This window comes from Arvicanthis niloticus, chromosome X (assembly GCF_011762505.2).
Source record: "Arvicanthis niloticus isolate mArvNil1 chromosome X, mArvNil1.pat.X, whole genome shotgun sequence".
Lineage (NCBI taxonomy): Eukaryota > Metazoa > Chordata > Mammalia > Rodentia > Muridae > Arvicanthis > Arvicanthis niloticus.
The window spans coordinates 15,034,868-15,049,397 of record NC_047679.1 but is presented as its reverse complement, the minus strand read 5'-3'; the positions used below and the strand labels follow the sequence as shown (position 1 = coordinate 15,049,397).

The 14,530-nt window shown below is 42.1% G+C and overlaps 1 protein-coding gene across 1 annotated transcript; it reads left to right on the top strand.

Moving 5' to 3' along the window:
- Positions 1–2,500: 2,500 nt before the first annotated feature.
- Positions 2,501–11,398, top strand: LOC117694273 (uncharacterized). Its single transcript, XM_076918182.1, has 3 exons — positions 2,501–2,767; positions 3,070–3,170; positions 11,122–11,398. Exons 2-3 carry the CDS (start codon positions 3,090–3,092, stop codon positions 11,350–11,352), a joined length of 312 nt encoding a protein of 103 aa, XP_076774297.1. The 5' UTR covers positions 2,501–2,767; positions 3,070–3,089; the 3' UTR covers positions 11,353–11,398.
- The last annotated feature ends 3,132 nt before the right edge of the window (positions 11,399–14,530 follow it).

The window sequence follows — 14,530 nt, the reverse complement described above, 5'->3', positions numbered from 1 at the left end:
TATAAAAGTCAGAGGTGGTGGGATCTTTGTAGGGAAACTTCGTTTGCAGAAAAGTTCAGAACTGTTGCCTACACGAACCCCACAGCAGCTGTGACCACATTCAAAACACGTACACAAGATTAAGCCCGGAGAATTCTCAGCACAGATTGGGAAGCAGTTCATGAACGTACACCACTAGCTGAGGAGCTACTAGCTATTAATGGTTATTGGGGAAGAATCCAGTTTCTTTAGGCTTCTGAGAGGCCACCCATGCTCCAGTAGATGTTCTTACACCCATGCACATACTACTAGCATTACATGGATTCAGGGGGATGTGGAAAAGTACTTGACGTTGGGAGAGAAAGGTGGCAGGAGGGAGATGACGAAAATTCGATGGTAGATTTGATCAAAACAAATTATATGCATATATGACATAATGGAATACTAAAAGTGTTTAAAAGCTTTTGGCACCAAGCCAGATGATCTGATTTCAACCAGATCCTATGTGGTACAAGGAAAAAAACAGTTGTTTTTTTACAACTAGTTGTCTCCTGACTACCATATATAATCCATAACATGTAAACGCACAGAGACACACAGAGAGAAATGAATGTATGTTAAAATACTTGAAGTATATTGAAAAATACATACTCTTTTTCATTCAATACTCTTTTAAAATTCATTTATTCACTTTACAACTCAATATCAGCCTTTCCTCTTCTCCCAGTACTCCCCATGAAATTCTTGCCCTCATTCCCTCTTCCCCTGTAGGTGTCATCCCCCCCCTCCACCATCCGACTAATACAACACCTTCGCCTCCTACATATCTGCTACCACTGAGGCCAGAAAAGTCTCTCTATTTAGGGGCACAGAATCCACAGGCAGGTAGGCAACAGGCTCAGGGACAGCCGCTGCTCCAGGTATTGGGAGACCCACATGAAGACCAAGCTGCTTATCTGTGACATATGTGCAGGGGGCCTAGGTCCATCCTGTGCTCACTCTTTGGTTGATGATCCAGTCTCTGTGGGTTGCCAGAGGTCCAAGTGAGTTGATTGTCTTGGTTTTCCTGTGGAGTCTCTGTCCTCTCCGGATCTCTCAGTCCTTCTCCCAACTCTTCCATAAGACTCCCTGAGCCCATCCACTGTTTGGGTATGAGTCTTAGCATTTCTTTCCATTGGCTTCTGGGTGGAGCCTCTCAGAGGACAGTTATGCTAGGTTTCTCTCTGCAAGTATAACAGAGTATCATTAATAGTGTCAGGGATTGGTTCTTGTTCATTGGATGGGTTTCAATTTGGAGAAGTCATTGGCTGGCCATTCTCTTAGTCTCTAGCTCTGTGCTTTTTGTAGGCAGGAAATAATTTGGGTTTAAAATTTTGTGGGTGGTTTGGTGTTCTTATCCCTCCACTGGGAGTTGCCTAGCTACAGGAAGTGGTCACTTCAGGATCCATCTCTCCAACTGCTAGGAGTCTCATCTAGGGTCAACCCCATAGACCTTCTGGGGCCTCTTCCAATCCCAGGTCTCTGGCAAATCCTAGAGATTGCCACCACCACCCAGCCCACTTTCCTTCTCTCTACTCTGCTGTCCTCCACCTCTCCGTCCCCAACCTGCTCCTCCTACTTCCAATGACCTCTGATATCTAATTTGTTTCCCCTTCTGAGAAGTATTCAACTATCCTCCCTTGGGCCTGCCAGGTTATTTGACTTCTTGGTTCTGTTGATTATAACATGGTTATCCTGTACATTATGGCTAATTGTAGACAAGATCACTACTAAGAAAAACTTATGGTAAAGAATTTATCAAATTAAAAAAATCTTTCATATCTACATTTAGATAAAGCTATGTGAAGTGAGTCTGCTTTGCATAAATACATAACAAAAGACACACACAGGATAAACTTTTTAAACAAAATAACACCATAAACAAATGTCCTGAATAATTTTGTGCATGTAATGTTTGTACCATGATGATATTATTTGATTTAGACATAGAGTACTTCATTATTTTTCACATCGAGAAATATTTCTCCATTAAAGAAATCTTTACATTAAATAGTAAGTTCATAAAACCTTTGTTCTTGTTACTGATTCAGTTACTTTGTCTGGATTTTCATTTATTTTATTGTAAAGAGATGTCAGGAAAAAAAAAGGAAATGTAGCACTCAATATATCCACCCCAAAATGTGTGTAAACACCTCTTTATCTAGGTATAAATTCTCCCTTTTATATTTAGAAGTTATTTTAAGACAATTTAATTGAAAAGACTTTGAGAAAATGGGATACTCGAACAAGAATTCTCTCAGACAATGAAGCAAGACTGAAGACTACAAAAAAAAAATAAATGAACTCGAAGAAATGTATGATTAAAAACAACTTGCCACTATATTTAACTAAATAACTTGCACAAACACCCATATAATGACAGATGAAAAATATTCAAGAATGATATTGCCAAATAGCACAATCTAAGTATTTCTGCAAACCAGAATAGGGTACAAGATATACTGAACTGAAGCATTAAGACAACTTTTAGACATGGTTTCAAGAAAGTAATCAGCCATGGTGTGATGCTGGCAGTTTAGTGACATAATAATTGTTGTTATAGTAACAGGAATGACATGACAGTACACAGAAAGAATCTGTATCTGTTCAGTGTTCACAGCCACTGGCTAAAGGGACATAAGACCAAGAAGACTCTAGAAGTCACAAGTATCTTGAGAGTTGCCCTATGGCAGGGCTTAGAAGCTGTTAAACTGGACTGGATGAATAAGAAGATAAAGGGTCTGGTCAGGTAGAGTTTTAACATTTGACTGTAAAATTCTTTGTTTCTAGTTTGAAACAGTGGTTGAAATTGCGATGTTGGTTTGGGGAAATTGAACTTGGTCTTTGGGTACACATAGAGTTCTGTTTGACGTGATTCCTCCACTGCCTAGTGCCACCTGCTGCAGAATGGAAGTCCATCAGAGCAGCACTGAATAGATCTTTCCTAGAAAAGACCCCCAGATTTGGGTACTGGCACAGGGCGACAAGTTAAGCATTCAAGATCAATTACTGAATGACAGATGTCCTTCTACCTTTGAAAACTGTTTTCAGGAAAAGACGACCATACGACAATGAGGAAGACAACCATCGTCCCCCAATGTTCGAAGAGGACTAAGAAGGACCAGGCCTTACAGGACCCTCGTGCTGTACAGGTAGGAACTATGGCAACATAGCTGATTCTTCTGTCTCTCTGCTCACAATGCGGTTTACATTTCTATCCCCACAATGGCAAGAGAACCATCCCAGGTGCCCTCATGAAAGTTTCTCATAGGCTGCAGTGGCTATGAGCCAAAACAGGGCTTTAAGTGTTGTCTCAAGCATGGATTGACTGTACAGTAGGACAGAGAAAGGGTCAACAAAGGAGGCTTTCCTAAGCACAGCAAAGAAGAACTGGGTTCCAAAAATGTCACCACCACACAAATGGGGAGGAAGAATCGCACCCCAGCTGATATGGTTAGGACTGAAATAAACTTGAAGAACAGAGCCCCATGGTAGTAGCTAGCTACAATGCTCTTCTTGCCCCTCCCTGGAAAAATTGAAAGCAAACCTGGAGTTGTGTGAAGGCATTTCAGAAAGCTTTAGTAGTGATGCCTGTGCTGAAGAGCTGGCATTTCAGCTCCAGAAATCTTCACGTTAATAGCTAGTGTTGTGTAGTTATAATAGCAGGCTTTCAATGGAAGAATAACATACTGAGGAGAGAGCATTGTAAAGTCTTTCTGAACAAGTCTCATCAGGCAATGAGTAAGTATGCTCACTTTTACCTTTCTTGAGAAAGAGAACAAAGGTTTATCAACATGTACCATCCCTGCCTCTAGGACATGAACACAGGTAGGTTTTGGATAAAATGTACCTAGAGTCTGGGTCCCAGGACTACCCTAGTCAATGAATTAGTGGTCTCGGGCAATAGAATGTGCTGTTGCATACAGTTACCCAAGTATCAATCCTGGCCTTTATTTCCAAGGTCAGCATCTTTTGACCTTTGTGCTTCCTGGATCAAAGGTATAAGATAAGGCGGTCCAAACCCAAAGACAGGAAGCTTCCATGCTTGCCTGTATTGCAGATAAAGAACAATGGCTTCCCAGGATCCCCCCCCCCACACACACACACCCATGAGTGTAAGTACGTCTGAGTAAAACAGACGACAGAGAGTGTAAGGCAGGTGTGTAGATTACACTAGTGCAGATGCCAGACTTCTACTCCACCATGTCACATGGGAACTAATTGATGTCCACATACTCAAGTTCCAAGGAAGAAACAGCAATGAGGTGAACGAGAGAAATGCATTAGGGACCTCACATATACTTAAGTTTGACTTCTGTGCAAGTTCTGTGTAAGTTCGATTTCCCCAAAAGGTTGGATTAATTACTGTTAGTACACAAGGTAAGTTCAGGTATCTGATGGAATGTTTGGTAAACTGTATTCTTTCTTTCTGGTATTGGCAGTTTGTGGCCTTTACAGGGTAGTTGAATCATCATCCTGATGGGATATCAAATAGCAAGCGAGCAAGCTAGGATTGCTGTGCTTTTTCTGTGTCTGTCCTTGAGTGTAGGTGAGATGCTTTCAGTGTCCTTCCTTGAGTTTCCTACAACAAGAGATGAAAACCTAGAGTTGTAAGCCAATTAAGACTTTCTCCCCTGAATTGCTATTAGTTAGGATGTTTTAATCACAGAAACAGAAATGAAATGAGTGTGGGACCATTTCTGTCAATCTAGATGTCTCCATATGATCTGGAAGACAGAACTTCTGGAGACATTCGAGGGCTCTGAGTCTATGCCTGTGAGCCAAAGCCATGTCTCTAGTTGTATTATGAAACCCTAAGCAAAGGGGGTCCCCTCTGAAATGACCTTCTTAGAAGATACAGTCATTGAACTTTTGTGTATGGAGGCATGGAGACTGCAAAAGATGGACAAATAGCAGTGCAGACATATTAAAAATTCTTGTTCATGGAGCATGCCAAAGTATGGCAAGCAGTCTCTTACTCAAGCTCACTTTAGAGTCTGAATTGCTTCCTGAAGATAAATAGTTCCACGTGTGTACTGGAGGTGTGGTGTACCTACTTTTCCATTGAAAACTGCTCAGAGCTCAAGGGCTGGTCCAATTTCACCTTCTGGTCTTCAGAAAGCCTAGCTGAACCCCCTGCCTGTGCACAGAATTTCACACATGTATGTCTGTCATCCCTTGGTCCTTTGCAAGTGGTAGTAATTCAACAGTCTGCTTCCTTGGCTGTCCTCTGGCTCAAGAGGTTTTGCAGTGTTTTGGTGGGCTCAGGGAAGGGGAGGCAGTCAGCTTGAATGTGAGGAGCCTCTGGGAGCTCCTAGTCTAAAGACTCTAGTGGGCTTGCTAGGGCTTGTCAGTTTCAGTTTGTAAACAACAACATTTCTGTGTGAACATGTCATACAAGGGTGAATCCTGTTACACTGTTGGTGTTCCTAGAAGTGAGTATCTCTGAGGTAAACTGGAAATGGGTGGAAAGACAGAACTGAAGGTACAATTACCTTGAATTAACTTGCTCCATAAGTTAGGAGGCATTTACAGTTCTGTATCATCAACACACATGAATTACCATTCAGTTCTTGTCATGGCCTTCCCTGATAAAGTTCTTCTTTACAGGTTCCATTTTCCTGAATTTGTGTCATTAGTCCACTGAGGCTCTCTTTCCACCTACTGTGAAGCCTGCTGGGCCATGATGCTTCTTCAGGTGCTGCCTTTCTTCTGTCCTGTGATTCTAAGCTGCTGTCTGCATTCCTTCCTGCCACTTAAACCTTTGGCAGCTTCTTTCCAACAGCTGCTTGCCTCACCTTACTTTTGGCATCTGCCACCTTGCTCTGCTATAGCTTACAAGGGAGAACTCAGTCTGGGGTGTCTGCCAGTCTGAAGCACAGAGATGTTTAAATTGCCAAGTGCTGCCTGTAAAGGTGGGATGTCCTTGTGGATCTGTACAGTGCTCTCAGCAACTCCTTCCTCCTCCGCTTTTCTGGGCATCACTGGATCATCCCTTAGGTTTCTGCCAACAGAATCAAGACCTGCAAGGCCTGTTGCTGGATAGTTTGCAACTGTGTGGGTGGCCTCAGTGCTCCTCAGTCTCCTCTACTGTTTATCCATTACAGCCAGCCATTGGGATATCTGTGTGTTCATCTCACATAGATACCCCATTCCTGTCTTCTCTTGCACCTCCATGGCTCAAGCATTTCCCAAGGGCCACAGACCCTCCTCATTCTAGCAGCAGCATCTGACTGCCCCTCAAAATCTTCCTCATCCTTCTCGAGCTCTTGTTCTCCTCAGTAGGCACACTTTTCCTGTTAGTATTCCTCCCATCACGCAGTGTGTGTTGCAGGGGACTGTTTTCTTTTATGTATTTAATTTTTGATATTGTAGTATAATGACATCATCTTACCCTTCCCTTGTCTCCCTCCAAACCCTTTCATATACACGTCTTTCTTGCTCACTATCTAACTTGTGTCCTCCTTGTCATTAGTTAATCTTACACACAAACTCTCTCTCTCTCTCTCTCTCTCTCTCTCTCTCTCTCTCTCTCTCTCTCTCTCTCTCTCTCTCTCAGAAATACAAGCTGTCCAGTCTGAATAGTGCTACTTGTATGTATGTTTTCAGGACTGAGCTTTGGTGTGGATAACCAGCAGGTGTGCTCTCTTCTTCCCCTCCCAGCTTTCCTTATCTCCCTATCAGCTCTTCTTAGTTGCCTGTAGTTCTTTTGTAGCATTGAGGTCTCCTGGGAATTCCCTGTTCACTCTGTCGTGTCTACTCTGGTTCTTTTCACTTCGTGTTTAGGCAGTCTTTATGTTGTGAGACTCTATGGATGTAGCTTCTGACATTTCTAGAAGACACAGTCTCAGAAGACAGTCTACGACCCTCTGGTTCTAACAATTGTTTGATGTATCAGTTGAAGCTGGCCTCCACATGTCTCCCCTTTGATGATGTGTAGTTTTCTTTAATAGTGAGTTGTGAAGAGATGTTTTCTTTATGTGGCCCGAGGACTGTGGTACACTGTGGGTATAAGGAAAATATTTGGTATGCCATTTGGGATGGTGATTCTGTCCCAAATTTCTTTGATATATCTATCCCTGAGAAGTAGGCTAGGTTTCTTGTCCTAGGCATGTTTCCCATCCTTTGAGAAGGCCTGAAAGAAAGCTGAGTAAAGAGCTGTAGGGTTACCACCAAGGCATATGTTCCATTAGTGCCCCCTTAGGGTTAATGTGCCATGCTGATCATTGTGGTGACTCACAGGCATCATAGCTGAGTAGGACTGTTGGTTGCTTCCCTCATTTGGAAGCTTGTCTTCATGGAGGACAATCCTCATGAAAGCTGGTCCTCCAGGAGAAAGTTGTCAGGTCAGTTACACCTGGAGGGCCACTGGAGATGGGATGAATTTCCTGCTTGGTCAGTAAACACATAAGCAACTGTTTGGACTGACTGTACATTGGCAGGACATGTGCCTAGCCAGCATTCTTTCACTAGTGCAGCCTAGGTAAGGAAGATATGAGGCAAGCCTAGAAAAAGCCCCACCCCCCACCCCCAGGTGATTCTGTGTCCTTAAATAGAACTATAGCAGTGAATGCTGTCCTCACAGTTTCTTTGGCCCTGAAGTAAATATGCAAATTTTATGAAGACCTTGAACCAAATACAGCCTTGCCTTTGCACACAGATAGAGCCTATACCACCATGGTGTAGCACACTTGGAAAATTTGAATAGTGAGTTTAGCATCCAGCAGTCTTGGATGAATTGGGTTCACCTGAAAGGAGGGTTAGAAATGAAATGGAGACAAAGAGGAGAAAGATGCATGAAGCCAAGACAAAGTTCTCTGATCAAGGCTCAAAGTTTAATACTCAGCAATTATATGTATAGAAAGCCCCACTTAATCCTTTCTTTATTTCAGCTGGATTATGTCGCAAGGCAAGCTCAGGGAGCATACATTCTATTGTTCTAAGTTTCTGTAGGAAGTTGCACGTATAGCTATGGCAGATAACTCCACTTAAGTCCTATTGCAGCAAGGTATATTGTGGTAAACAATCTCTTTCCTGCCTTCTCAAGGTTGGGGAAGGGCTCAATTCCTCCTTTTTAGTTTTTTAAAGATGAGCAGTACCAATACCTGGATGGGGACACAAGATTAACTTGTTTTCCATAATCCTGTCTAGGGTAGATTTGCCAGGTGACCATGTCTGACTTAGGTCAGTGTCTATATTGCTCCTTATTACCTGTCAAGGAGGACAAACATAGGATGTTTGCCTCTGTCCTAGTTCTATAGAAGCTCAAGAAGATTCTTACCTATCTCTGACTAGCAGTCTTCTATAGCATACTCTTTCCCATACAGACCAAAGCCACATATGAATCAGACCAAAGAACATATGTGCATGCACTCAATACATTTCTTTATAGTGTTGGATAAGTACCATGGTGAATAGCTGCGTTTGCTGAGAATGATTCTGCACGAAGGCAACCAATGTGTTTAAGACACAAGGTCCAAAAGTTAAAAGCCAGAAGATTATAATTAATGGTTCAAGCAGTGTAGAAATTAAAACTGTAAGCAGGAATGTCCCAAGTATCTAATCCTGTTGCTAATTGGTAAGGATGAAACACAAAGTCTGGTCAGCAGGTATATGGAGGGTGGCTTTGAGTATTGACAAAAACATTTGCTGTCCAGTAAGAGTGGAGACTACACTTCAGGTTATCTCTTGCTTTCTGTCTTTCTTTGTCTGTCTCTTACTTTTTTTCTTGTCTGTGTGTCTGCCTGCCTGTCTAGCTATTGTAGCCTGTCTGCCTGCCTGTCTCTGTGTATTGGCAGATTCTTGATACATATCTGGGGCTGGCCTGGAACTCAGTATGTAATCCAGACTGGCCTCCATATCCTCCTATCTCAGCCTGCCAGGTTCTGAGATCACAGGTATGTGCTTACATACCTAGCAAGTAACTTCCATCCAAAAAAAACCCCATTTTGTGACTTGTGATCATCCCTATTTAAGATGCTGAAGTTGTAAAAACAATCAATGAACATTGCTGTAATGGTGATGTCTGTACTTACATACAGACTTACAAATGTTATGTCTCAATCAGAAATTGGGGACTGGTCATCCACTCTTTTCTTCAAAATGATTCTGAAGAATTTCTTTCTGGGCTCTGAGATTTCCTGAAAGATCTCACAGGCAGAGTCACAAGTGTCTCAGGTTAAACTGGCCCTCTTGCTAAAGAAGCATATGACCTTGACATTCTGATTCTCCTAAGTCTACCTGGCTTTATAAGAGTGCTGCTCAGCCGGGTGGTGGTGGCACACGCCTTTAATCCCAGCACTTGGGAGGCAGAGGCAGGCAGATTTCTGAGTTGGAGGCCAGCCTGGTCTACAGAGTGAGTTCCAGGACAGCCAGGGCTATACAGAGAAACCCTGTCTCGAAAAACCAAAAAAAAAAAAAAAAAAAAAAAAGAGTGCTGCTCAGTCCCTGGTGTGCTCAGTCCCTGGTGTGCTGGGCTGGGTTTGAATCCAGTACTTCCTGTGTGTTATGGAAGCTTTCTACCAATGTTACCATATCCTCAGCCCCTTACTAACTATACCCCTCCTCATATAATACTATCATCTTCACGACACAGAGCGTCAAACCAAATATGTTGCCATTTTTGATGATTCCTCCCCTGACCATATTGTTCAGAATACAGTCCAGCAAAACAAAACAAAACAAAACAAAATGAAACAAAATGAAAACAACAAGAAATGTACATAAAGGAACCCTTAATGTGTACAAGGTGGTATTTTTTCCCAATGTGATATCTTACATGGACTTTGAGAATTTATAAGTAAAATATATGGTAATAGTGCTACCTGTAAAAGTTAAGTGCTACATGTAGATTTTTACTGTAGGTCTTATAAGAGATATTCTTTCTAGTTTCTTCTGAGAACCTTTTCACACATGTAGGTAGCCCTCAAATCAATTGATACCCATTTCCCAGATACTCACACATAGGTTGTTTGGGTTCAGTGACTCTCATAGACAGACCTTGAATGCATGAGTGTTGTTGCCTGAATACTTTTATTTGATTCTTGTGAGTGATGTACTGAGCTAAAGAGCTTCACATAACCTCACAACGGTGACATGTCTTGGTTTCAGTCCTTATTAAGGCTATATTGAAAATGATGGCACAGAATCCATAAAAACCAAAATTGGTAAGTATTTTAATTAGATAAGGCTCCTTGTGATCACATCCTCCTCCTTTGATAGTCTTAAGGTTAGAGAAAGATGTTGGTGGGTGTATGAACATGATAGTGATTTAGAAAAGCATTCTAGCACTGACTTATATCCCTAGTCAACAAAATTGGAGAATATAACTCTGTTTTGGAGATCTCACATAGTATAACCAATATGACAGAATGAATTAATTTCAAAAACACAATTGTAAGAGCAGATACTGAAATGTACTATAATAAGCCCCCAAATAGTAGACAAATGGGTGTCAGTCATCAAAAATTCTGATTTGTCACTTACTATAGCTTTCATTAAAAAATGTCAAAGACATTTAAACATGTGAGAGGGGCCTTGAATTGCTGTAGGAGGAGCATGTCTGTTTGCTCTCATGGATACATAGGGAAAGATCCTGTTATTTTTCGATAAGCATGTGTGCCCATATATGAGAATAAAATGTTTCCCATCATTTCTTTGTAACATTGGCACTTGTAATTGTATTCCATCTTACTTGCTTTGGGCTCAATTCCTACCCAATTCTGCAGAATTGATTGCTTCTTGATCTCGGAGCATGGGAACTTCCTTTCTTGATGCAGGTAATTGGAAAGCTTGGTACAAGCAGGGGCAGTAGATAAGTTCAGGGATTTGGAGCAAAAGCACCTCTGTTTAAACTTTCTCCCTGACACTTCCTAGGGACTGGCCTTTGGGGCCACTGGAGATCTATTTTCTGTTCTGTCAAATGGGTATTATTCAACCCTGCATCACCAACAAGTCTGCTGTCAGGAGGTAATGAATTGACCAAAGTGATTGAATATTACTGACTGTGAAGTCTTTTGTAGAATGTGATATCAGTATTCTTCAAGGGGCACAGGAAGTGATGACAGTATCATAACAGCCATCCTCCGTCTGTCTTTCTTCCAGTCAACAAGCAGTGACATCGGGCGTAACCAAATCAATGTCAACAACCTCAATCATGAGAGAGTGCCAGAAAACAGCTTGAGCCAGAGCACTGTTGAACTGAACTACAACATCCTTGGCTTATCCCAAGAGAAGGGCAATGAAGAGTGCCAAGTCGAAGATACTTACTCGCACATTAACAACATCTTGAAGGAGGCTCATTTTTACAGCCTTCATCAAAGAAAACACACTTAGGCATGATGACCTAATCACCCTTGTTTATAAATTTCAATGGCACTCATGCAAAGCAGTCTTGGCTTTTGTCTATATTTTCAGTAAGAGGTCAATCAATGGGTGTTGTATTCTTTTGCTGTTTTGCGCCACCATTACAGTTTCAAAGGATCATTCATGGCAGTTTGATATGTTTTCTGTCACATCTGATGTTCTTTTCATGTTAAAGTAGCAGCATGAGGACTTCTCCTGAGACTGAATGGATTACATGTACAAACCAGGTTGGTTTCCAAGTTGCTTATTTAGGGTGTTCATGTTAAATGTTGTTTAAAATGTGATTTCCTTATTTTGAAAAGTTAAGTGGCCTGGAAAAGTTTGTGTGTTTTTTCTCAAAATATAATAGAACAAACAATGGAGAAGCCAGTACCAAACCAGTAATGAGCATTGTGGAAGAGGGGAAATGTGGGTGGCTTGCTCTCATTCTGATATGAATGTGGGCTGATCCTTGGAAGGGAAATGTCTACAGAAGTCCTTCTCTACCTATACTCATGCAAACGTCAGCCCATGTAGGTTGTGAACTTGAAGCCTGTGTCTAGCAGCTACATTCTTTGTATTCCAAGGGAGAAGCCTTCTTCCTTTAAGGCTCCTGTGTGTGCTCTTCAGACTTGTGTCGAGCACTTATAATTCAGTCAGAGAAGTGCACAGCAATGCTGTGGCTTAAGCACAAAATCTGGATATTTACTGCTTCTGTGTTGTCTCTTACAGCTCTTTCTATTATGTCCAATGTTGATAAAATCTAAGCCATTGCAAATGATATCTGACTTGAGAAGTATTGTAAAGCTGGGTGGGTGACTGTCCATTGTCTAACAAACCATTCACGGGAAAGAGAGCATTTCAAGTCATCAAAATCCATACAGGGAAGTGTGTCTGGATGGGCCACAGTAGAACATTGCTTGCCTAGCCTGTAGCAGAGGCCCAGGATGGCAAATTTATCATCACAGTTAATGTGGCTTATGATGGGTGAGCTGAGTTACCATTAGAAGAAACAGGCAATGCCCCTTGGTGATGGATCTATCCCTGGTGGTTAGTCATATTGAGAAGCCAGCCCAGCCTGTGGGCAGACTTGTGTAATGCCCATATTTTCTTGCTGATCAAAGAACTGAAGGCATCATGCCTTGTTCCCTGTGTCTGTGAGGCCTACAACTGGCTTTCACATTTACTGAGAAAAGAATGGCCTCCAACTGTTTGCTAAGCACACTCTCTACAAGTGAACTTCATGTTCTACAACGTTCTGTAATTATCAGTGACACCAAAGTCATAGAATCAGGTATTAAATTCAATATGGACATGCAAAATGTCATCCACTTACTGTCTTGTAGAACTCCTTTAACTTTATAAACAGGCTATGTCCTAAAAGTTCTCATTATTGATTGGCAAGATGGAATCTTGTCCATCAAGACTGACTGTCATATAACGTACAAGTTCTTTTTTAGGATAGCATGGGGAAGAAGGGACTATTTTCCTCTGAAGAATTAAAAACATGGAAAAAGGAAAAATGTTTCACTAAGGGGGAGACAGGGTTTGTGTGCAGGGAGTAAGGACCTAACTTACCTCTAGGAACAACCTACTATGTGCTATGACCCCATCATTTCCATATCTCACTGTTTGATATAGAAGTAGGGTGAGCTTTGCAAGTTACAGGCAGCAAGAGGATCTTTCATCCAGTCCTTTACCTGTCCAATGAGGTCCTGAAGAATAAATAGTCATATGGAGCAGCAGGTAGATAGGAAGCACTCTTCCCAACATGTGATTCTAAGTCCTGTAGGCTTGCATTGTTCAAGTTTCCTTAAAAGAGTGTGACAGTGATTAGCTGCATAATCAGTACACAACTTCTTGACTTTGAGGAAGGTCCATTACTGGTACAGTCATGACGGGCTGGTCTTTACCACATGTGTTGTCATTGTCACTGCATTTTTGTACACTGAATGTTCCTGGGATAGACAACATAAGAATCAGTTGTCAATTCTCAAACCAGCATGGGGCATACCAGGTAAATGAAGCATAAGATGAAGAGCGGAGAATCAATGGCTCTCCTCTGGGAGAAAGAGTACTGTTCATTTCTTCTCTTGGAAGAGAAAAGGGTCCATGTGCTTGACTTCAAACAGCAATAATACATAGGCCTGCAGGTATAAGCCTGTAATTCCAGCTCATTGGGCTGCTGAGCCTGGAGGATCACAAGCTCTAATCCAGAGCTAGAGAGTGAGTTCAAGGACAGCCAATGCCCTGTTTTGAGCCTTCATGTCAAAAGTCAAAGCAGAAGGTAGGGAATATAGTCCAGTGGTAGCATATTCCTACCATGTAGTAGGTCGATATGCCAAATGGACAAAAGCAAACATATGCAAATAAATGAAAACTCTGTCTAATGCCCGAAGCTGGATTGGAAGATATGTCCTATGTAGTCATCTCTCAGGAGTCAATGTAAGTATGACATCAGACTGGCTCTTTCCTCTACTGGAAAGATACAAGGTGGTGAGGTAGCATACAGACACAACAAGCTGGTAAGTTACTCACCTACTGAAACTGAACACATGCATCCATAAGCCTTGGTGACACCCTCTTTACCAACGATTGATGTGTTAGTATCCCTGTGACCTAACTGGGACATGACTTTGGCCACCACTCTTCTTAAACATGGTCAGTCTTGAGTCTCCTTTATGTCCTACAGGCCCTCGCTGTTGATATGGACTTGACACATCCTTGGTCACTTCCCAGCTCTCTGTGTGGCCTCGGGTACATTTACCACAGTGGGAACAGTGTCTTGCATTGACTGGCAGCATCCCCCCATGAAGGGGACTGTGTGCAGTATGATACTGTTGTGGGTATATTGTGGTCCTTGGGTATGCCCCATAGTGCTCTGCAGGTGGACCCAAGGACATTGTAAGGTGTGATTGCTTAGAGCTGCATACTGATTGTAGCACATTTTCCCAGAATCCATGCATCTAGACATAGCAAAGACACAGTCTGAAACTTTTTCCATGAGAATCCACTTGCCATGTGGACATCATCAGAGGGAAGATGAATCAGGAATGCATATGTAGGGCTGTGGCTCACGCTTGGGTGTGAGTTCTTTTGGGCTGAGTTGTGGGTCCTGTGTGTCTGTTGCCCCAGACAGCTGGAGCTATGGCTCAGGGGACAGAAGCAC

Excerpts from the sequence above, each read along its gene's own strand:
- LOC117694273 (XM_076918182.1), top strand. The coding sequence starts at position 3,090 with ATGAGGAAGACAACCATCGTCCCCCAATGTTCGAAGAGGACTAAGAAG. Across the intron at positions 3,171-11,121 it reads AGGACCCTCGTGCTGTACAG|TCAACAAGCAGTGACATCGG; the intron begins GTAGGAACTATG and ends TCTTTCTTCCAG.